This window comes from Meles meles, chromosome 5 (assembly GCF_922984935.1).
Source record: "Meles meles chromosome 5, mMelMel3.1 paternal haplotype, whole genome shotgun sequence".
Lineage (NCBI taxonomy): Eukaryota > Metazoa > Chordata > Mammalia > Carnivora > Mustelidae > Meles > Meles meles.
In genome coordinates, this window is record NC_060070.1 from 139,880,331 (window position 1) to 139,905,096 (window position 24,766).

Below are 24,766 nucleotides of genomic sequence, written 5' to 3' on the forward strand. Positions count from 1 at the left end.
CCCTGATGAACATAGATGTAAAAATCCTAAACAAAATATTAACAAACCACACTCCACAATACATGGAAAAATCATTCACCGTGATCAAGCGGGATTTATTCTGGGAATACGAGCATGGTTCAATATTTGTAAGTCAATCAACAGTAACACCACATTACACCACATTAACACCAGAAAGGATAAAAATGATAGATCATCTCAATTGATGCACAAAAAGCATCTGGCAAAATTCAACATCCATTCATGATAAAAACTCTCAACAAAGTGCATTTAGAGAGAACATACTTCAATACAATAAAGGCCATATATGACAAACCCACAGCTAACATCATACACAATGGTGAAAAACAAAGCTTTTCCTCTAAGATCAGGAACAAGGATGCCCACTTTCACCACTTTTATTCAACACAGTACTAGAAGTCCAAGCCACTGTAATAAGAAATAAATAGTATCCAAATTAGTAAGGAAGAAATAAAACCATCACCACTTGCAGATTATATACTATACACAGAAAATCCTAAAGACTCTACTAAAAATTATTAGAAATAATAAATGAATTCAGTAAAATTATAGGATACAAAATTAATATACAGAAATTTGTTGCCTTTCTATACACTAATAATAAAGTGGCAGAAATTTTAAAAAACTATTCCACTGGGGCACCTGGGTGGCTCAGTTAAGTGTCCAACTTTTGATTTCTGCTCAGGTCATGATTTCAGGGTCATGGGATTGAGCCCTGCATCAGCCTCCATGCTCAATGTGAAGTCTGCTCCAGATACTCTCTCTCCCTCTGCCTCTCTGCTCCTGCTCACTCATGTTCTCTAAAATAAGTAAAAAGTAATTCCATTTACAATTTTACAAAAAAGAATAAAGTACCTATAAATAAAGTTAACCAAAGAGATGTACTCTGAAAACTATGAAACACTGATGAAAGAAACTAAAAATGACACAAATAAATGGGAAGACATACCATGCTCATGGATTAAAACAATAGTTCAAATGTCCATACTACCCAAAACAATATATACCAAAACAATCCCTACCAAAATGCCAGTACTATTTTTCCAGAACTAGAAAAAATAATCCTAAAATTTAACCGCAAAAGATCCCGAAGAGCCAAAGCAATCTTGAGAAAGAACAACAAAACAGGAGGTATCACAATCCCAGATTTTAATATATACTCCAAAGCTGTAATTAATTCAAAACAGTATGGTATTGCCACAAAAACACATCTAGATCGATGGAAGAGAAAAGAGAAGCCAGAAATAAACCCATGCTTATAATGGTCAATTAACCCATAAGAATATACAGGCAGTCTCTTCAATAAATGGTTAAATGGTGGTGGGAAAAGTTGACAGCTACATGCAAAAGAATGAAACTGGATCACTTTCTTATACATCCTACATAATTATAAACTCAAAATGGATTAAAGACCTAAATGTAAGGCCTGAAACCATAAAACTCCTAGAAGAAAACACAGGCAGTTATCTCTGACATCAGCCTAACAACATTTTCATAGCTAAGTCTTAAGGGACTGCACCAAAATATAAAGTTTGGTGTGCAAAGAAACATCAACAAAAGAAAGCAACCTACTGAATGGGAGAAGATATGAGCAAATGATAAATCCAATAAGGGGTTGATCTCCAAAATATATAAAGAACTTACATAACACTCCCCTCCAAAAAAAAAAATCTTAGAAAAAAATAAGCAGAGTGGGGCGCCTGGGTGGCTCAGTGGGTTAAGCCTCTGCCTTCAGCTCAGGTCATGATCTCAGGGTCCTGGGATCGAGCCCCATATCGGGCTCTCTGCTTGGCAGGGAGCCTGCTTCCTCCCCTCTCTGGCTGCTGCTCTGCCTACTTGTAATCTCTCTCTCTCTCTCAATCTGTAAAGAAAAAAAAAATTAAAAAAAAAAAAATAAGCAGAGAGAGGTGCCTGGGTGGCTTGTCAGTTAAGCCTCCAACTCTTGATTTCGGCTCAGATCATGATCTTAGGGCCCTGAGATAGAGCCCCGTGTCAGGATCCACACTCAGTATAGAGTCTGCTTGAGATTCTCTCTATCCCTCTCTCCCTCGCCCTGCTTAATTCTCTAATAAATAAATATTTTAAAAAATTAAGCAGACGATCTGAATAGACATTTTTCCAAAGAAGACAGCCAATGTCTAAGAGACACATGAGAAAATGCTCAACAGCATTAATCATCAGAACCCAAAAATCAAACCACAATGAGGTATCGCCTCACACTTGTCAGAATGGCTAGTATCAAAAACACAAGAAATAAGCGTTGGTGGAAAACGTGGAGGAAATGGAACCCTCACGTAGTGAGGAACTAGCGTTTCCATTTTCTTCGGGTAGATACCCTGCAGTGGAATTACCAGATCATGAGATACCCTGCACTGGAATTACCAGATCATGCAGTAGTTCCTTTTTTTTTTTGAGAAGCCTCCATACTGTTTTGCACAGCGCCTGCACCACTTTACATTCCCACCAACACTACGTGAGCATTCCACAGGGAATGTCCTCGGGGGCATTGTAACGGTGTTGTGTGGGGACAGTTGGGGAGCCACACTTGTGGTGAGCACAGCAAAACACACAGACTTCTCCAGTCACTGTGTTGTATATCTGAAACTAATGCAACATTGTGTGTTGACTGTACATCAATAAAAATGAAAGAAAGAAGAAAACAACAACATGGTACGGAGCCCAGGAGCTCGGGGGGTCGAATTCTGGCACTACCTGTTCGTAGGTATGTCAGGCAAGTGACTTACACTGTACTGGGCAAGTTACCTGTGCCTCGGCTTTCACACCTGTAAAATGGGAATAAAGGCACCTATCTTAGTAAAAGGTGAAAGGTTTATGCGATCTGAAGAGAAACCAGAGTATAAGGCGCCTATTTTATAGGGCTCTTAGGAGGATGAAGTAAAACATGGATAAGGCGCTTGGAACACTGCCTGGCATACAGTCAGCTCTCACCAAATGTTTTAGCAGGCATGCCTGACGCGTGTCTCCCAAGCTCCACAAATTCAGTATGTCCCACACTTTTGCTTTCATATTTTCAAGCCCTACTCCAAACCTGCTCCTCCCCTTCCTTCCTTTTCCAGTGAAATGTCATCATCCAGAAGTCACTTTCTCTTTTCCACTTCCCGCTGATCATGAACACTTGCCAATTAGTTCTAGACCCTCTTCCACTGCTCTTTAATTAAGGCCCTCACCTCTCGCCGGGATGATCAGAGCCACGCTCTCCTTGCCTTGACCTCTCCCGGTCCGCAGTCCTCTATCCAGATACAGACCTGCTTGCACCCTTCTCCTGCCTGACGTCTGCTGGCCCCCCTGCCTTACTGGTGAGATCCCAATCTCCCCCACACCGGCCTCGTTGCTGGTGTGGCCCATCCCCCACCTCACCCTCCTGCTGGGAAGCCCCAGAGCAGAATCCAGAGCGAGCCCCTGTGGCATATGTGACCCTGGAGCCCAGGAGGCTGGCTGGTGATGGGGCCATGCTGCGGTGATCACTCAGGGACAACAAAGGGGCTTTGGTGACTGTGTGCTCAAGCTTCCTTGACTGGAGTTCCTGGAGGCCTCACTTAGGGGACCTTGGATTCTAGTGAGGACAGAGCAGTCACAAAAACACAAAACAGTCTGAACAGAGAGTTGTACCTGACATGTAGCCAGCGTCTCACAGAGACCGTGTGGGCACTTTGTTCCCACTGACGCCACCACACGCAGCTCCCAGACACACTGACTACATGCTGGTGCTAGGCTACGCCATTTTCATGGAGGATTTTATTCATTCCTTACGACATTCCTGATGGTTTCCAAACCGGGTGGGCTCTAAAGCCTCGCTCTTAACCTTGCTGCTAGGTCAACGCCCGTGCGGCCTCCCGCGCTCTCTCGGACTCTCAGCGGCCGTTCACTTCTCCCAGTCACCTGTCTTAAGCGATCATGTCATCTCCTAACACGGAGGACCACGGATCAGGAAAGACATCCAGGTCTCTCCAAGCCCGTGTGTGCCTCCCACCAGGGGCACCCTCACCCACCAACCACAAGCCAGTCGGGCCGTATTTATGACTTCCTGCAAGGGAACTCACGTTGAGCCAGGCGCTGTCACGGCACGGGTCCCACCTGGGGCTGTGGCGAGGGCAGGAAGAGAAGAGCTTAAAGCCCGAGAGGAAAAACACACCTGACACTGAATCGGTAGTGGGCACACAATCAGTCCCTATTATTGGGGAAAAGGGAGGGGTCTGTGCACTATGTGCCATTAATTTTTTTAAAATGTTCCTTATTTCAGTATAAAAGGCCATGATCATCCATATTTCCATGCGGCAACACCCCAGATGAAGGCAAAGAGCCTTTTTAGAAGTGAATTAATGCATTTGTTTGCAGAAAAGACAGGAAGAATAAACCACGAAAGCACAGTTTAACGGATTCTCTTCTAGCTTGGATAAACCAGTTACAATGCAGGATATACGAGCTGGAATCCCACAGGCCGGCGTGCCTCGCCATCTCCAAGGCTCTGTCTCCTGTGTCGTGACATCACTGCCATTGTTGTTCCTTTACTAAAAAAAGAAAAACAGAAACAGCAGACAGACTGGAAGGGAGGGAGGAAGATTCAGTCTGTTCCTTAATTACCAACCTGGAGTGGGATAGCTGTCACTGACACCTCGTTCATGGGGGGTTTCAAGGTCCATGGGAGGCTGTGTCTTTATGAAGCCTGTGATTTCACAGCCCCCCTCCCAGAAGAGGGTGACTTTCTTCAGCTAAGCAGATAAAAAGCCTGTCACACGTTGGCAAAGTCTATTATCTCAGAAAGTGCCCCTCATGAATAGAAACCAGGTAAAGAGCCTTTATCCCAGCATCCCAGTAGGCAGTGTGTGTGCAGAAGCTGGGGCTTTTTGCCTTCGGCCCTGAGCCCCACAAAAGGATAAGCCCAGCCAGGATGCCAGCTCTACAAGGCCCTGTGGTTAAAACAGCAAAGCCATCACCAGCCAGGAAGCTGGCTTTGTTCGCATTCTGTGCTGCCTTATTGCGGGGCAAGCGGGACAGTTTCCCCAGTTACCATTAAAATGCTTACGGTCATCCCCAGCAGCCTGCAGGCTCACCCCACCGCAGAACACCCCCCCACCCGGGGCCCAAGAGCCTGTTGCTGCCAGTTAACGCTTCAGGGTTTGTTTGGTTTTTTTTAAAGATTTTATTTATTTATTTGACAGAGAGAGATCACAAGTAGACAGAGAGGCAGGCAGAGAGAGAGAGGGAAGCAGACTCGCTACTGAGCAGAGAGCCCGATGCGGGACTCGATCCCAGGACCCTAAGATCATGATCTGAGCCGAAGGCAGCGGCTTAACCCACTGAGCCTCCCAGGCGCCCCCGCTTCAGGGTTTTCAATTCAGTCTCGCTGACTTGGTTCTGTCAGCCCCAAAGTACGCAAGATAAACCCCTACGCTGGCCTCCCTTCTTCCTAGAAAAGCACGTGCAGCCCCACACTCTTGTGAAGGTTGACAGCTGCTTCTGAGGAAGGGAACTTGGGGCTGTCGCTGTGCGCCGCATACCCTCTTGCCCCACTGACACATACACAGACCTTTTCTGTTCAAAACCCCAGTTACGGGGGCGCCTGGCTGCCCAGTGGGTAGAGCATGTGACCCATGATCTCGAGGCCTGAGTTCAAGCTCCACGTGGGGTGTAGAAATGACTTAAATAAAACTTAAAAAAAAAAGTGGGGGGGAGCATTTGAAAGTACATATGGTACTGGTTACCTTTAGTCTTCCTGAACAAGGAAACGTACCTGTGTGTAATGTGTTTACTCAGACAAACCTATTTTAATTATATCAAAATTGAAAATCTAGGAACAGACCACAATAAGGAAATGTGGGCATTTTTCAGACCATCTAGCAGCGGGTCAGAAAAAACGGAGCCCCATGGGGCCAAGCAGAGAGAGGTTCCTATTTCAGGCCTCTGCCCATCACCTACCCCACCCCCCAGCACCCCCAGCTGGGAGGTAACCTCGACTCTTGATAGTTTCAGTTCATTGTAAAGACATGGTTTTGCCCTCCAGGAACCAGCCAGCTCTGCATGAGTGAAAACAGTACAGGTGCAGAACATTAGTCATTCAAGTGGGAAAGAGGGGCAAGGACAGAGAGAGATGGCTTTGGGTTTGGACGGTTGTAGAGAGAAATTTGAAGCAAAACAGAAAAGGTCTTTGATTTGGACAGAAAAGGTATGGACCGTTCTGCTGTGGTTGCAAATATTTCGCTGTAGACCCCTGTCAGCAGGAGAGAGCAGACACTGAGGGCTGGCCACTGGTCCATTCGAACGGCTGGGGGCAAGTAGCCAGAGAGCAGCATTTGGGTTTCAGCATTAAACCAATGAGAGGAGTCGAGATGTTGCTGGAGCCTGGAGCCACCTCCCAGGCCCCAGCTCTGAGCTCATGAGCCGGTGCAGAGAAGAAGGCACGTTTCTCAATGCACATTAGAGAGCGGTTTGGGTTCCAACCCTTCCTCTGAACAAAGTCACAAGGGCAGAACATTGATGGGGACGGGGCGCTCAGTCCAACCCCTTCCGGTTACAGCAGAAGCAGCCGTGCTCTGTTGCCCTCGGCACACCCAGGTGGGCAACCCTGAAGGAAGGCCCAGATGGTGCACCCCTGCCTCCCGCTAAGCTTCAGCCTGCAGCCCCTCACTGCTCACATCAGTACTGGTCACTGCTGCCGGGCTGACCTTTGTGTCCTCACACCATCACCCTGACACCCATCCCCCCAACACCAGCTGCCATTAGTTCTGCACCCGGCACTGCACTGGACACTTTCTTTTACAGACAAGGAGACTGAGGCTTAAAAGAACAGGATCATGCAGCTAGGGAGTGGCAGAGCCTACCTGAGAACCCCGGGCTTCTAGCTCTCAACCCAGTTCCCTTGCCCCTACATTGACCAGCAAATGCCACAAAGGTTCTCAGAACGATGCTTGGGACACTGTGATTTAAACCTGTGGCTAAGCTGCTGAACTGCATTTACTCTGGTAGCATCAGCACTGCATTCAGCAGCCTTCACATAACAGGAAACCCAGATAGTGGCCAAAACAACTGCTTGTTTCTATAAAGGAAGTCTGGACCTAAGCAAGGAAAAGCTTGTGACATCATCAAATGTGCCGCAACTCCGTTCTTCTGCCCCACCATCCTCATCATGGTTTCCATCCTTGTGGTTGCCTCATGTTCCAAAATGGCTGCTGGAGTTCCCGGCATTATGTATGTGTTCCAGACACGAGTTAAGAGGAAAGTTTACCTACCCACTGAGCAAATTCTCTTTAAATAAATACCTTTCCTGGAAGGTCTACCTAATGACTTTGCATTTCTTTGGCAGTCAGGGTTAAGCCCTGTACTAGGTGAAATCTATGTTCCCTAAATCCTTGCTACTCAAACTGAGGTCCCCAAGCACCAGAAACATTGGCAGCACTGGGGGGCACATGAGAAATTCAAGAACCTCAGCCCCTTACCCCAGAACCAAACCAGAACCTGCACTTTAACAAAGGCACCAGTGGATTCCTTTGCACATCAAAGTTTAAGAAGCCTCGTTCAAAAGACATGATTTAAAGAACATGTAATGGGTCTGTAATCTCCTAAAAACCTCATCTCGGGAAGCAGCCTCCTCTAAGACATTTCATCTTTAAGGAGACTGAGAATTACAATGCCACCTCCCTGAGAAGAGCATACAGTTAAACTGTTATCACCGGTGACACAATAACATGTAACGTTTACTGAGACCTCAGTCTGCGCCCGGCACGGATCTTCCTGCACCTAATCCTGCCGGTTCTGGAAGGTGGTTACGGCCGCCCGCGTGCTTCTCATGTCACGGATGAGGACAGAGGGCCACCCTACCCAACCACAAAGCATCAACAGGGGGACAGGTGGACAACGTTGTATCCAAATGAAGGGACCTGAAGCATGGGAGAACGGACGGGGCGGGGTTGGAGGACGAGGCAGTAGTGTGGGGAAGTACACTCCAGCCAGGAGGCTGCTTGGTTCTCTGCGGCGACCACGTATAGCCCCTGGAGCCCTGGACCCCTCACCTCCCTGACCTGCGTGCTGGGGAGGGGAGTGTGGAACCAGACGGCTTGCTAGCTCTCATCCAGCTCCCACATTCCTCAGGGCTAGATGTGCCTGCCCTGTGATCTCGAAATCAGTCGGCCCTAGCGGCCACATGCCCCCACTAATGTTATGTAGCTTCACCCAACTGCCGCCACGTCTGGCCGCGGCCCAGCTCTGTCTAGAGACCCAGATTGCAGGACACGCCGGGGGGACCAGACACCCTCCCAAGCAGTCAGAGGCAGATAAACACGGCTGCTGCCCGCCACTCCTCACCCAGCCCTCCCACTTGCCTCAGGTTAGGGGAAAGAGCTGGGTGAAGCTGATTTTCTGCAGAGTTCCAGAATAAATTAGACTTGATAATGTTCACAAGCACCTAGCCAAAGAAGAGAGGGTTTGCCAAAGCTCCCAGTGGGTTATTCCCGCTCTGCCCGCCCCATCTGAAAGGACTGGCTGTTCCACCCTTCCACTGCTTGACAGAAGCCAGAAATGAGGGCTGAAGGAAAAGCCACTCAGACTTCGTTCAAGGCAGGAGGCGCCTGGTGCCCCTGTTGGCACCTTTGCAGGGTACATATCCAGCTAACAGATTTGCTAAATGGAGTGGAAAGCTTTTCAGAGTGGCCTCTCAGTTCAGAGCAGACCCCGTAACAACGTCCCTCCTCACCAGCCCGACATGGCCACGTGAGCCCTCCATTCCCACGGCTAACGATGACTGGACAGCGCCAGAGCCCAGCGGGTCCACAGCCTCTTTCTCACAGTCTGACAAACTGGAACCAAGAAACTGTCTCCGGAGGCTGCACCCACGACAAAGCAGCCTAGGGTCTTAGAGTAAGGCATCTTCTGCCAGAGCAATCTGGACAGCAGAGAGAGAGAGAGAACACAAGAGACGTACGGCATAGGTTAAAGAGAGGCGTCTAAGAGCCCACAGGCTCTTTAGTCCCGTCCCAGATCTAGCCAGCCCTCAACCTGCTGGGTCCTGAGCCTCACCCTGTACCCTAGAATAAAGGTCTTCTCTAAGCAAGCTAGCTCCAGATGATTCCATTACATGTCACCACAGAAGTCTTAACACTGAGGTGGGCATTCATGTACTCCAATTCATATCGGTGGGACCAAGCCGGCTGGGATGTGCTTTGGCTTCTGAGGGACAAGGAAAAGAGAGTGAGACACGATCTCTACCCTCAAGGAGATCACGGGCCTCAACCAACGTATTAAATGTGGTGAAAAGAACATAGAGTACCAGGAAGGAAACAAGCCTGAGGCAACAGGAAAGAGGCAGATAGCCAGGAGAGTTTCCTGGAGGAGGGGCTGCTTGAGCTGAACTTCAGAGACAGAGTCCTGCGGCGGGGAGAGGACATTCCTGGCAAAGATGAGCACAAGTCCACAGAAGGGCAGGCTGGCATGGTTTGGGGGAGAAAACATGCACGAGGAGTGAGCTGTACCAGATAAGCTGGGGGTCAGGGAAAGGGAACAAGACAGAGGCCTCAAGAGGCTTGCAGTTTAGAGGAAAACCACATGGAAAGTTTAGTACAAGTCCAAGACTAGCTCTAACAAGAACCTTCCAAACAACTAACACAAAATGAGTGGTGCCTGCAACAGGACAGGGGCTGAGGGGCAGGAGAACATCCTTTCATCCTCCCAGTCCGGGAAGAGCAGAGTTAGGCCCTGCAGTGCTATGTGATTCGAACAGGCAGTGCCTGGCTGCGTCCCTGTGAATGATGCTATCAAAAATATTCAATATTACACAGAACTCCAGATTCCTTAGACCACTTTCCCATTCGCGAGCACACAGCAGGGTAAGGCATGTAACAGAATCACCACTGTCTGACGGTAGGGAAGCAAATGCAAACCGAGGGAGCCCCCCAGGGTCACAGAACTAGTGAGTGGGGCAAAAGCTCAGGCCCCTCCCTGGCAGCCCAGTCCTCCTCCACTAAGGGAACAAGAACCCCACGTGTCAGAGTAATCCTAACCCAGCTCTGAAGCTCACGGGCCAACCCACGTTACCTCGTCCTCTGTGGGGCAGCTCAGGGGAGCTAAGAGGTACTCTTTAAGACCAAGAGAACACAATACAGACTTGTTAAATTTAGTATTTGTCTTCCCCACATGATTACAAGCTCGAAGAGGGCAGCCGCCATAGGACTTGCTCAGCAACTAAGCTCAGTAGCTGGTAATTAGGAGTGTTCAGACTGATTTCACGACTCACTGAGAATGACTAACAGAGCGAATGAACCCAACTGAAAGGAAGGGGAGAAATGGGAGGCGGGGGACAGAGGCTGGCCATGGCAGTGAGCGCAGCCTTCTCACAGGCGGAAGTGAACTGTCCAAAGCTCTCCTCTTCCTTGCCGCCTCCTTCACAAACCTCCAGGGCATTAGTGCAGAGGGCAGGCAGAGGTGGGAGAAGAGAGACGCTAGAACTACAAAGGGCAGGCGGCTCTTGCTAACTCTAGGGACAGGACGGGCAGAGGCTGGTGTGTGTGCGGTCCCTGGTGAGTGTGTGCACAAGTTCTTGGTAAACAACACAGTCGTGCCTACGTTGCAGGTTGTGATCTTGAGGTCTGAACACCAAGCACCCACTGTGATATTCTGTTTGGAGTTCTGCTCAGTCAGGACAAGTTTCTGGAAGGATTTTTCCAATACTCTTCTTGGATGACTTTCTCCAGCTTCCCCCTGTGATTGCCCTACAGGCAAACCAGCTCCCAGGAGTGAGGTGAGGAACTGTCACCTTACCTGGCAACTAACTGTCCGCTTACTTTTTAACCCCACGACGCAAGGCTGAAAGAAACCAGAGAAGACAGGGAGGAACCACTGAGGAAAGCAGTAAAAAGGATGGCGCCCCCACCCCACCCTGTGGTCCTCCAGGAAAATTCCTAGCTTCCTCCTGTTCTCATCACCCTTCTTCCTTCATCCTCTCCGCCCTCCCAAACTGGCGCCAACGCTGGGTAAGCACCAGCTGACCTAGAGAGGTGTGGCCCGTGCCAAGAACGGCAAGCAGTTTCATTTGGCACAGAGTCTAAAGGAGAAACAGCTCTTTGTTTCATCCACCAGAGAGAATGCCACCAGCTCCTGCTGCAAAAATTCCCACAGTCCCCTCTCTTGTCAAGGCAGGGAGAAGTGTCCTCCGGCCCTTCCAAACCCAGAACATCCAGCCGAAACAAGAGCTGCTGATCCTGTGTGACCACAGGCAGATGCAAACCGCAGAGCCAGCCACACAGCCCACCCCTCCCAAAGGCTGCCCCCGGCTGCAGAAGTCGGGACCCGTGTCCTGCCTGAAATCTCACAGCACCAGCAGAGGCTGTCACTCTGAGCAAGAGACTCGTCCAGGCATATATGCTCTATTTTTACCCTCCTCACCCTCACGGACTTCCCTTCTGAGTCTTCCCTCTTAGGGAGAAAAAAAATAAATCCCCACAGGGAGGAAGTGATGACTACACAACAGGGAACAGGTCAGAGCCAAGGGAGGATTCTTAATTCAAGACAGGGCGGGCCTACGCCTCATACTCACAGCGAGAGAGGATGGAGGCCCTCAAGGCTCTTCCTCCACATCATGTGGTTTGAGGCTGGCCCCATGATTTTCAGGCAAACTCTCCATTAACAAAAAAAAAGCACTTCATTCTAATGAACCCTGACCCACTTGCTGAAGTAACCTCAGACACACCTCCACAAGCCTGTGCGCACGCCATCCGTCCATTCCATCTGTTACGAGGCAGAAGCCACACACACCTCAACCTTCCTGGGCTCCCAGTAGCTCCTAGCAGAGCAGATCTGGAGCTTTTCCATCATGTTTATGAACGCACTGTAAAAAAATGAATGAATGAATGAATGAAAGAATGAGCTAAAAAAAAAAAAAAAGACAACATTGTGGATGGGAAGGACTAAAACTGAATTTAATAATGTTAAATCCCAGTCTTCCAAGGGAGAGGGAAAGCCTCACAGATTAGCCCTAACAGTTTCCACTGTAACAAAAACCCTGGGCTGTAACATCAAAGAGAAGTTCTGCAGCACCCTAACAAAATGTTTTGAATCATGGGACTACGGGGGTATTTTCATCAGGTGCTATGCTTCTCACCAAAGGCAGTGGGCAGAAACATTTTCAAAATACTGAGGCTCTCAGCAAAATAAAATTCTGGTATCAAAATGAAATCAGATCCTCACCTATCCTGCCACTGTCCTCACAGGGGGGCTTAAAAAACCCTCTGCTGAGATGGAGCTGTTTGGTTGTCTAAGAAAGAGAATTCTCGATGGTGTCAGACTGACTCACTTTAAAAGAAAATCCCCAAACCTCCCCACCCCAGTCCTTCGCCATCTAGGTCTGACCAGCCTAGGTTTGGCAGACTATTTCTGTTCCCATCCCTTCACAGGACAGTAAAAGTCATCCCTTCAGCTCCTCTGGACCCTCCCCGAAGTTGTGAAGAGGTATGTCAGCCCGCTAGGGTTCCTCCTGCCCAAGCATTCCAGGCAGCCCCTGCCCCCCTCTGCCTCCCGCACTCGCTCTGTGGCACCAGTCTTCTCCCAGGATTCAGGAGTAAGCATGAGCACATACCTAGAAACCACACTCTTGTTGAGAGGCTGCTAATTCTTTATTTCCTCTTTCTCTGGAGTTGAGATTTACTATCACTTGACTTTATAATCTGTAGTTTACTAAAAAGCTGTACTAACGATATGTGGCTCATAAATTAAATAGAAGTAAAATTATTTTTGTTTTAGAACTTCTCTGAATTTCACATATCACCCAGATCACCAAAGAACAGACAACTGGAGCAGGAATTCCTTCTTACAGGTCTTCTCTTCTGTCTCCAACTGGCTGGAAATTTCTTCAGGGGCAGAGCCAATCGCTGAATACATAAATGTAAGGCAGTAACTGTAGACAGCATTTTGCTTTAAGAAGTTTTCTTGTGGCCTGTGTGGCTCAGTGGGTTAAAGCCTCTGCCTTCAGCTCAGGTCATGATCCCGGGGTCCTGGGATCGAGCCCCGCGTCAGGCTCTCTGCTCCGCGGGGAGCCTGCTTCCTCCTCTCTCTCTGCCTGTCTCTCTGCCTAGTTGTGATCTCTGTCAAATAAATAAAATATTAAAAAAAAAAAAAAGTTTTCTTCTGGGGGCGCCTGGGTGGCTCAGTGGGTTAAAGCCTCTTGCCTTAGGCTCAGGTCATCATCTCAGGGTCCTGAGACTGAGCCCCGCATCAGGTTCTCTGCTCAGCGGGGAGCCTGCTTCCCCCTCTCTCTGCCTGCCTCTCTGCCTACTTGTGATCTCTGTCAAGTAAATAAATAAAATCTTCAAAAAAAAGTTTTCTTCTGGGTGTATTTTTTTGCTTTAAAAATGAAATACTCTTGGATGTGTTACTTATACAGAAATACCAGCTGGCTTCAACAATTCCATTCACTCTGACTTCTTTGTCAATAGTTATTTTACATATTAGGGAGGGAAGAGATTCTCCAAACTCTAACTGCATAATTTCAAGGTCTCCCTCCTCTTCCAGGGGTGGCTTGAGTAGAGAACCAACTCACCACTCAGGCTTCTGCAGGTCCGACAGCTGAATCAGTCTTAAACAAAGGGCCTCCTCTCAATCACCGGCACAGCCTACAACTGTCCAATCAACAGTAACCATTATGTGGCACAACAGGGCCCAAGGGCATTAGCTATTAGCCTAGCCTGCCATTTCTCCCGTTCCAATGCTGGGTGGCAGAGTGCTCCTAGAGCCCACCCAACATTTAATGACTCATCAGGAAAAAGCATGAGTCTGGCAAGACATCCGCAAGTATTCCCTCTCCTGGTAGGTAAATGCAGACATATTTTGTTCAATAATTTTCATTCCAACTGACACGGAGGAAAAAAAAAATGTAAGGCTTTTATTGAAACCTATTTGGCAAGATGTAGCCTCAGAAAGCAGACAGCTTAAACAAGCACCGCATCAAGGAGAGAGTCGAATCGGAGTTGTCAACAAAAGGAAGTTGTTCTTTATTCCAGAAATAGCCTTAGAAGGGAACGAGCATGGTGCTAATTAGAGAGGAGCGGGGCAGGCTTGCCTATCAAAGCACCCACCCTCCCCGGCTGATGTGTGGAGAATGGGGAGGTACTGCTGGAATAACCCTTCTACCGGCTGTTCAGAGCTGAGCTCTGCACTTCTGTGTAACTACAAGTTGCCGCTCCAAACACAACGTCACCAGATATCTTAAATAACCTTACTGGGGGAAAAAATGATGCTTTGAGCACCAAAGCAAGACCAGCCTTTTCCGTGAGTGTACCAGGTGGTGTCCCTGCTGAGGGTGGCCCGGCAGGCCGCGTGCGCTGGAAGCCATCAGGCTGAGTGCACGGGGGTCCCACAGTGCTTGTGCCACAGGTCGATGGCCTTGCTCACAATCGCGTCCGAGCTGTCCTGGGGAATCTGCAGACAAGCAAAGCAGTCGTCGTGAAACCGCAAGTATGTATAACTTCCTTGTCTCCCTCGTTCGCTGTGCCATAGCATTTATGTGTCCCCCACCCCATCGGAGTTCTCACGACTTGGCAGGGCAGAAAGCAATCGTGTGATAGGCCGCGGCCCGGACCTCTGTTTCAGGCCACCGGAGGACACGCCGAGGAGCTCTAGTCAGACTGCCTGGGTTTCAAGCCTGCGCTGCCCCGTGTGCCCCTGGGCAGGCTATCCAGGCTACCGGAGTTCAGATCCCAGCTCTAAAATGAGGCAGATGAAGCCGCTCTTCCTAGGGCTGTTTAGGATTCCGTGGGAGACCCTTGAAGAAGTGAAGAATACTTAGCGGGGGCCCTGGCACTGTCAGCCGCCAACGGGAGTGCTGAGGACTCTTGTATTCACCTCACGTTCACTGGTACTTACTATTTACTGAGCCACTATTCAAATGTTAATAGCGACCAATTAAAAAGAAGAGATTCTGGGTCCAGTGAAATTCATCCTGGCATAAATCTCCTCTACCTCTCTCCTGGTTAAGGGTATTCTAAGATACTCAGAGATTCATTTAGACCCTTCCCTGCACGCACTAAGTATACACTTACGCACATTAACAAACCCAACTGGGATTCTGCCAGAGATAGTAACAGCAATGAAAGGGCTTACAAAATCCCCAAAACATCAAGCTTCCTTTTCCACTAAGAAGGATTATTTGACCTCACATGACAGATTTCACCTCTTCCTTTTCTCAGCAAGCCTCCTGGTGGTCAGGTGATAAGACTGTGGTCTTGACACACACACTCACGGTAACAGTCTCACTACTCAGCCTGCCATCCCCCATAGAGAGGATGCAAATTATAACCCACAGACCAACTTTAAGCTAAATTTTTCCAAGGGGAAAAAGGGTTTCTTTTAAGGTAAAAATATCAAAGAAAGAATGTAATGCAGTAGGAAAATCTGGCTTGTTAAACGGACTTCCTTTCTAGATTCAAAATCAAATTTTAAAAAAAGAACACTTACATTTTCCAGAAACTTTGTTATCTTCTCTGCACTGTTCAGAGCCATTACTTTTATTTTAAAGGTCAATAAAATTTCCACAGCTACAAAAACTAGGATCTTACAGGATCCACTTACAACTTTATCCCAAACCCTACCAAAAAAAAAAAAAAAATCAAGAGCTATAATAAAATTATTTGAGTTTGAACTTTGTTTAGCTAAACATCTCAAATTACAAAATTAAATCAAATTACTCCTTTTAAGTATAAACTTCAGAGGAAAAACTACAATGAAATAATCATCAGAAAAGCAAAAACACAACAAATCAGTTATTTGAAACATATTTCACACACAATCAGCACTGCAAGGGAAAAATGAATGATCACTAAAGAGTACTTGCTCTTTAAGAGATGTACCAGACACCCATTCCCTAATGTTTTAAACCTGACATTTAAGGGAAGGGAAGTCTTAAACCAAAGTGTGGATTTTATTAATATTGTGTAATGCTAATCTAATCATTAAGTACTAAGGAATAACAAAAGCAGCATATGAAATGAGATCAATGCAATTTCATTTTCCAGTGGCTCAAATTCCTAAAACTTCTCCAAGAACTAAATGAACTAGGAGGTGCCTGGGGGCTCAATGGGTTAAGCACAGGACTTCGGCTCAGGTCATGATCTCAGGGCCCTGGGATCAAGTCCCGCATCAGGCTCCCTGCACAGCAGAAAGCCTACTTCTCCCCTCTCCTCCCTGCTCACGCTCATTCTCGCTCTAACAAATAAATAAATCTTTTTTAAAAAAGAGCTTAAGGGAAAACAAAACAAAACAAAACAACAAAAAAAAGAGCTTAAGGGGCTACTTAGGAAACTGCAACCACTCTAAAAAACCTATTCTGATAATTCCTATTCCTCTTAAAGTTGGTGTTGCACTCTATGTGCTTAGTCATGCACTGTCTTGTGATGTTTTCTGCATGTCACTTTCTTCCCAACTACCTCATACAGTCTTGGGGTGGAGGAAGGAGCAGGACTCTGAAATGCCAGCAATACGTCTGAAATGAATGAAAGCAGTGTGAGTCTCTGATCTCTCTGCCTGCCTTTAGCTATTTTAAAGATGTCACATTGAAACTAATAGGAAGATTTCCTCCAGATCAGGATCTACCACATTCTGGAAAAGCCTAGACCAATATAAGCTCCTGGAGACGGCTTCAGACGTGAATAGTGTTCATCATCTAACAGACTGAGGGCCTTCAAGTTTTCTAATTGTATATTCTGATCTTTCTAGCATTAACATTAATTTGTATTCATGTTACATTAACATTACTAATATTCTGGCATTTCTAAGTGCATAAATAACAAGTCGAATCAAGTTGCTCTGTTGCCTGCCAGGGAAGTTAGCTTCAAATTACTGGTATTATCCTAAAGCAGATTCATACTCTGAAGGACAAGCACGTGAGGAACCAGGATCCTCCTGTGCCTTCAGGCCTTTGGCCATCTCTGGAAGCGATACTTGCCTCTGTAAACTGGATTCAGGCAAGCACCCGGCGAAACACCTCTTGAACCAGAGATCGTAAGGAAGTCTGGACAGCGCAGAACACGTCTTCAGATGACTCAGCAAACGGCTATCTTCCAGATTCAAGTATTGTTCAAAAGCCTTTGGCTAATGATTAAACAGGAAGAGAGATTACTCGTTTCCTGTGACATAACATTACCCAATCTTACTGCCTGTGATGAATAAGATGAATCGAATGTACATGCTGAATGCAGGCAAGTGCTAGAAAACAAAACTTCAGACTCCTCCGAGTCATGCGTGACGCAAAGTTCCTAGGTCAGCACTGACCAGAGCAACCAGCGAGGTGGGACTGAGGGGTTTTCCAGGACAGGACCCAGCAAAACCAAACGGTTGTTCCCCCTAATAGCACTAACAAGGTTCCACAGCCAAAGCAAAAGTCCAAAGCAAAATTCAATTGTTCTGGGGAACTAAGAAAGGCCCATGGCACTCCTGGCTGCTCCAGAACAGTATATGATATACAGAGAGAAGGGGAAAGAGTTAGACCAAAGAAAGACAGTGGGACCAAGGCGGGAGAGGGAGTCCAGAAGAATGCGACAAAAAGAGCTGGACATGAAAAGGGCCCACCAGTCCAGACCACACCTCTGCCAAGCACCACTGGGCACCATGCCAAAGACACCCCTACAACGGAGACATCCAGAGGAGGCACTCAGTACCACAAGTGCAGGAGAATTCTCAGGAGGCAGAGAAATAACGTGGGGGGCACAAAGCACCTGGGTTCCATCTGGTAGCCTCTCCCATGAAAGGTTAAGCAGCAGCCAACTCTAGAAGCCTGGGAGGAGAGCTAACCAAGCCAGCTCTAGACCAGCCAAACCCACCTGGCACAAGCTGCTATATTTAGGGTCCACTGGCCAAGAACAGTGCCTGGGGGTCAAACCCTGAAGTCTGTATTCCCTATCCAGAAACACACAATGACATCCCATATCACCTAAGCAAATGCAAATGTTTCTTTTACTAAATATCTGCATCTCGCCGGAAGAGGTAATTCCTAACTCTTACAATGTTCGCTATAGCCAAACCCTACGCTACATACAGAAAGCAGAGTAAATGAAAACATACTGACATAATGTCCCCGCCTTCAGGGAGCATACAATCGGCCTGAGACAAACATGTAACAAAGCTCTCATGGAGAAAGCACACGATGTTGGACACAGCGAGGTGGGAATCCGAACCCGGGCCTTACAAGCCACGGCTTCCTGCAGCGGTGACATGTGAGCCAGCTTACAAAGAATGACGGGAGCTAGCCAGGCAGCGGGGCCCACATATTAATAGTGGGCCCGGTTTTTCCCTCTTTCAGGGAGCTCTAATTTTTTCTGTTAAACCAGCTTTCCTACACTATGAAATAATTCCTAGAGCTTCTCAAGAACACTCTACACAGCTCTCAAAAACAGGAAATTTTCTCCAAAGTCCAAGTGTCAAAGGGCTCTTGACCTCACCTCTCACCTCTAAAACCCTATGCAGAACTCTGGTTGGTTCTACCAATGGAATGTTTTTTCACAAACTGACACGGGTGAACACACACACACATGTTCATATATTACGTTTCATAGCAAAGAAAATCTCACCCAAAAGTCAATACAAATAACAAGATACAGGTGAGTGAACATTTTACACTCTTTATTGCCTCTTCCCTTACCATACTGTAAACTCAGTGAGAGCAGGGACCATGTCCGTTTGGTTCACTGCTAGTTCTCCAGAACCTAGAATATTACTCGGCATAGTAAGTACTCAATATGTAATCGCTGAATAAGTAAATGAATATCATGATTTCAATGAAATGTTGAAGTATGCTAATCAACATCTTGATAATCACTCAAGGTACATCTTCCTTCCACTCTTAAATTTTTCTAAATCTTTTTTCCTGATTTATATTATGTTCATTGTAAGAAATCTCAAAAATGCAGTAAGGAATAAAGAAAGATATGAAGAGCCCTTAAACTCACACTACCCAGAGATTACTACTGATAATATATGGTTGTACAGCGCCCAACTGTTTTCCAGTATACATTACATTACACCTCACATCAGGCTCCCTGCTGAGCGGGGAGCCTGTTTCTCCCACTGCAGCTCCCCTGCTTGTGCTCTCTGTGTCAAACAAATGAAATCTTAAAACAAACAAACAAACAAGAACCAAAACAGATGAACATAGGGTGAAAGAGGGAGGCAAACCAAGAAACAGAAACTTAACTCCAGAGAACTGATGGTTCGCAGAGGGGAGCTGAGGGGATGGGTGAAACAGGCAATAGGGATTAAGAGTGCAGTTACCATGAAGAGCACTGAGTAACACACAAACTGCTGAACCCCTATATCGCACACCTGAAACTAATACAACACTGTATGTGAGCTACACCAGAATTAAAATTTTAAAAATCAATGAAAAAAATTTCACCCTCAAAAAAAAAAAAAAGCCAAACTGAAGTTATCTCTCACCTATCAGACTGGCAAAAATGATACACCATGTTGGCAAGGGAGACTGTAAGGAAATGCATCTCATTCACTGGTTGTGAGAATGAGGTCTATGAAGGGGAATTTGGAAATATCTAGCAAAATAACATATGCCTTTACCCTTTGATCCAGTCAACCTATTTCTAGAAAACATATCTCCCGAATATACTGGTAAGTAAATGAAAAGGTATATGCACTAAGTTATTAATCCATAACACCATGTCTAATAACAAAAGACTGGAAACATCTTAAGTTTCCAGTGGCCAACAGAGAACAGGTCAAATAAACAAAAGCATATACACAGAGTGGAGTAGCATGAAGCTGTGAAAAGGAGTAAGGAATGGCTCTATACACAGTTGACCCTTGAAAAGGAGTTTAAATTACATGGGCCCATTGATATGTAAATGTGTTTTAATAAATACATGTACAGTATTATAAATGTATATTTTCTTCCTTATCATTTTCTTAATAACATTTTCTTTTCTCTAGGTTCCTTTATTATAGGAATATAGTCTGTAATACATAAAATATACAAAATATTAATATGGGTGAATAGACTGTTTATGTTCTTGGTAAGGCTTCCAGTCAACAGCAGGGTATAGCAGTTAAAGTTTCCAGGGAGTCAAAAGTTATACATGATTTCCAGCTGGGTGGGGGCTTAGCATCCCTAACTTCAGCATTGTTCAAGAGTCAACTGTATTACTTATGGCATGATTTCTAGCATGTATCAGGTGAAAACAGCAGGGTAGAGAAAAATGTGTTATCATATGCTATTACTAAATCTAAGAAAGATAGTGAATATAAATATATAATGTATATATACTTTTTTAGTGGAAAGAGATAATATTTACATTGCTTTTAAGTTTTAGTATACAGCAAATGGTAGATGAGATTATATTTTACAGCTAAACTTTTAGGTTATTTCCAATATTTCCATGACCCTCAAATTCTTAATTTATGAAGAAAACATAACAGAAGGCAAAACCTGACAAAAAAGAGACTTAACCACTTTGAGAGGAATTAATATTAAACTTAGGAAGAGGGTGTTAATAGTGTTTATTTAAAAAACATAAACCAAAAAATACCTATTTAGGATAGCTTTTAAAAAGCAGACCAATGGCAATGGAAGAAAGTTCACTCACTTTAATGATTAAACACAATTAAGCCCGAGATGGCTTAAGGATGGTCTGCTCTGGAAAGAGATTAACCAGAGAGGCCATCCAGGTCACAGTCTGAAGTTGGATTCTAATCTTGCCAAAGACAGGCCTCATCAGAAAGCAACATTTCCTAAAGCTTATAAGGAGAGGAGAAGCTGTGATGTAACCTTATCAATCAGATTATGATATAATAAATGTGTCACCACCAGACAGAGTCTCATCTTCTTGTTATGTCAAAAATCCATTACTGCCCATTACATGTACATTTCCCTAGGATGATAAAACAAGCTATGCTTTGTGATAACCAATCTCGTCGGTAAAACCACAAAAACTTGAAAATGATAGACAAGATTATAAAAACTCTAACGAGAAGCTAGGAAGAAGAGATCCACTAACCACAGTAATAAAAATTTTATGGGAAACTAAGAACAGCTTAAAGAGAAATGTTCACGTAAATCAGTAAATCAAATAGCAACACAAAGGAAACTTTTCTTACGCATCCTGAAGAACTTTTAAAAAAAAACTTCATAACTATTTAAAACTATGTGCTAACTACTATAATGTACTTATTAAAATAAACCTCTTGGGGCACCTGGGTGGCTCAGTGGGTTGGGCCTCTGCCTTCGGCTCAGGTCATAGTCTCAGGTTCCTGGGATCAAGTCCCGCATGGGGCTCTCTGCTTGGCAGGGAGCCTGCTTCCTCCTCTCTCTGTCTGCCTCTCTGCCTATTTGTGATTTGTCTCTGTCAAATAAATAAATAAAATCTTTTTAAAAATAAATAAATAAAAATAAATAAAATAGACCTCTTTTTTGAAAATGAAGAAATTAAGGTTGGGGGCATTTAGTATCTTGATTGAAAATTCATTTCTAAAAAAGAAACTGGAGTTGAAGCAAAGCCAAGGCACTTCTGAAACAGAGCAACAATATGAAGGAATTTTCCTTACCACCTACCAAAACATATGAGGAAGCTATATTAAATAAATCATATGGTCTTGGCCCAGGAATAGACAAATAGCTTGATGGAGAAAAAGCCCAGAAAGAGATACGAATAAATACAGAAATCTAGTATATGATAAAGGTGGCATTTCAAATCTGTGAAAAAAAGAATAAACCGACAGATAGTGTTAAGTGGTCAGTAGTTCTACTGCTTACTAACTGTGACCTTTGGCAAGTTACTAACTGCTCTGTGTTTCAGTTTCCTCATCTATAAAAACAGAGAGGTGTGCTAAAATTAAGTTTTCATTAAAAAGTAAACTGCCTGGCATGAAGCATGAGCTTAATAACATCAAACCAAAAGGGGAAGACGAAGAGGCTGAGTTAAGGTTTACTGTAGTTAACAACAAAGAAACAAGGTCAAACCTGTGTCAATACCAATCACAAACACAAATCCCTCACAAATTAAAGGACTCAATTTTAAAATGTTTCAATATAGACAAACATGGGTGGCTCAGTTAAGCCTTTGACTCTCGATTTTGGCTCAGGTCATGATCAAGGTTGTGGAATCAAACTCCGCTTTTGGCGCCATCTGGGTGTAGAGTCTGCTTAAGATGCTCTCTCCCTCTGCCCTACCACCCAACCCTCACTCCCTGCTTGAGCACACTCTCTCCCACCCTAAAAAAAAATTTTTTTTAAACATATTAAAATATATAAATAAATAAAATGTTTAAACATTAAAAGAGGTAAGTTTTTTAAAAACCTGCGTTTTAATTTTGGAGTTAGAAGGGTTTCCTAACTCCAAAAAAACAAAATATTCACAGATCTGATTAAAACAAAGCTTTAAAAATCTCTATACAACATACAGGGAGAAAAGTCTGCCAACATATGTAACGCAGGATTAATATCCGAGTATATCAAGAGCTCATACAAATAGAAAGATGCAAACAAGATAGAGAGGTGGACAAACAGAAATGACCAACAAATATATGCAAAGCTGCTCAGCTTCACTAGAAAATAAGGATATGTAAACCAAAATAAGATACCACTTTCACTATCAGATTAACAAAAATTTAAGAAACTGATACTATCCAGTATTGGCAATGGAGTGGAAAATCGAAAATCTTATCTGCTGGGGGAAGCAAAATCAGTATGCCTTCCGGGTGAGCAGCCTGGCAATTAAGAACTTTACATACATCTCCTTTCAATGGAGCAATCCCCTAAAAGGGACCTGCCCTGCAGAAATGCTCCCATATATAGAAAGGCTCAGGCAGAAAGGCAAGCGGACTATCAACGTGGATCCGTCATATTAAAACAGGGCAGAATTCTTAACAGGAAATAATATGAACACACTTTTAAGAGGGAAAAAAAAGTAGTTCTAAAGGAGTAGCTCTCAACTCTAGCCACATTTCAGAATCACCTAAAGCTTTTTTAAAAAATAGAATTCTGGGCATCACCTACCCCCAGAGATTCTGACTTAATGGGTTTGGGTGGAGGAAAGGCACTGATAATTTGTTAAAAGTTCCCAGGTGGTTCGAACAGAAGTCAGGGTGGAATACTACTGATCTGCATGGACTTGGAAAGTGCTCCAAGATACCGAGTTTTTTAAAAAAACTGTAGAGCTGTATAAATTATATCATATTTATGGGGTTTTTTAAGTTATATATACAAAAACTATAAGTCATTAAATGTATGTATGTGTATTGTGTACACATGTGCACGTGTATATATGTATATATGTGTGGATGTGGCTAGAGTCCACCCAACCTGATGTACATAAGACAGGCTAGGATATACACCCAGCTAATGACAGTGTTGACTTCTAAGAAAGTGGGAGATGAGGATGTACAGATCTATAGGAACACTGGATTCATCTAGACTAATATTCCAAGAATATACTTATTCTTGTGTTATCAAAAATAAAGGATTCTTTAAAAAAAAAAAATAAAGAGTTCTTCAAATAATCCAATCAAGAAATGGGCAGAGGACATGAAGAGACATTTCTGCAAAGAAGACATCTAGATGGCCAACAGACACATGAAAAAGTGATCCACATCACTCGGCATCAGGGAAATACAAATCAAAACCACAATGAGATATCACCTCACACCAGTCAGAATGGCTAAAATTAACAAGTCAGGAAATGACAGATGCTGGCGTGGATGCAGAGAAAGGGGAACCCTCCTCCACTGTTGGTGAGAGTGCGAGCTGGTGCAGCCACTCTGGAAAACAGCATGGAAGTTCCTCAGAAAGTTAAAAAAAAGCTACCCTATGACCCAGCAATTGCACTACTGGGTATTTACCCTAAAGATACAAATGTAGTGATCCGAAGGGGCACGTGCACCCAAATGTTTATAGCAGCAATGTACACAACAGCCAAACTATGGGAAGAACCTAGATGTCCATCAACAGATGAATGGATAAAGAAGACGTGGGGGGGTGGGTGTGTGTGTGTGTGTGTGTGTGTGTGTGTGTGTGCACATAAGGGAATACTATGCAGCCATCAAAAGAAATGAAATCTTGCCATTTGCGACGACTTGGATGGAACTAGACGGCATTATGCTTAGCGAAATAAGTCAATTAGAGAAAGACAATTATCATAGGATATGAGGAAGTTGATATGAGGAAGCTGAGAGGCAACTTGGGGGGTTTGGGGGGGGTAGGAAAGGAATAAATGAAACAAGATGGAATCAGGAGGGAGACAAACCATAAGAGACTCTTAATCTCACAAAACAACCTGAGGGTTGCCAGGGGCAGGGGGGTAGGGAGGGATGGTTGGGTTATGGACATTGGGGAGGGTATGTGCTATGGTGAGTGCTGTGAAGTGTGTAAACCTGGCGATACACAGACCCGTACCCCTGGGGCAAATAATACATTATATGTGAATAAAAAAATTTTTTTAAGTAAAAAAAAAGTTCTTTAAACATAAACTAGCAAAATGCTACAGAAGTTACTTCAATACTAAATAAGAAAAGCTAATTAAATCATGGTATAATCTGGACCTCTTGATCTAATTAAGCCAATAACATTATGCTTCCATCGCCAAGCTTGTCTTTATTGAAATCAACTAAGTGGATTAAATTTTAAAATTCTGAAAATCAAATTTCATGTAATTGAAATCTATAAAACACTCCTGTAACAGTGGTCTACAAAGCTAAAGGGTCTTCCTGCCAACCGCCCTGGTGATTGCAGTCAGCACAGTGATCCTCAGGGCTC

At 44.9% G+C, this 24,766-nt stretch overlaps 1 protein-coding gene across 5 annotated transcripts in view; it reads right to left on the minus strand.

Annotated features, from left to right (window-relative positions):
• Positions 1-680: 680 nt before the first annotated feature.
• The window catches only part of TBC1D7 (TBC1 domain family member 7), a 36,161-nt gene continuing 12,075 nt past the window's right edge, over positions 681-24,766 (minus strand). For 3 of the 5 annotated variants that reach the window (XM_046006535.1, XM_046006536.1, XM_046006532.1), the window contains 6 exons: positions 16,961-17,106; positions 15,475-15,604; positions 13,562-14,439; positions 11,782-11,854; positions 10,789-10,833; positions 4,483-4,550 (listed from right to left, as the gene is read on the minus strand). In XM_046006535.1, the coding sequence (XP_045862491.1) occupies positions 14,353-14,439; positions 15,475-15,604; positions 16,961-17,106 (363 nt within the window). In that variant the 3' untranslated portion in view covers positions 4,483-4,550; positions 10,789-10,833; positions 11,782-11,854; positions 13,562-14,352. Of the gene's footprint in view, positions 822-4,482; positions 4,551-10,788; positions 10,834-11,781; positions 11,855-13,561; positions 14,440-15,474; positions 15,605-16,960; positions 17,107-24,766 lie in introns of those variants that run through there. The other 2 variants (XM_046006533.1, XM_046006534.1) reach the window with 2 other exon arrangements.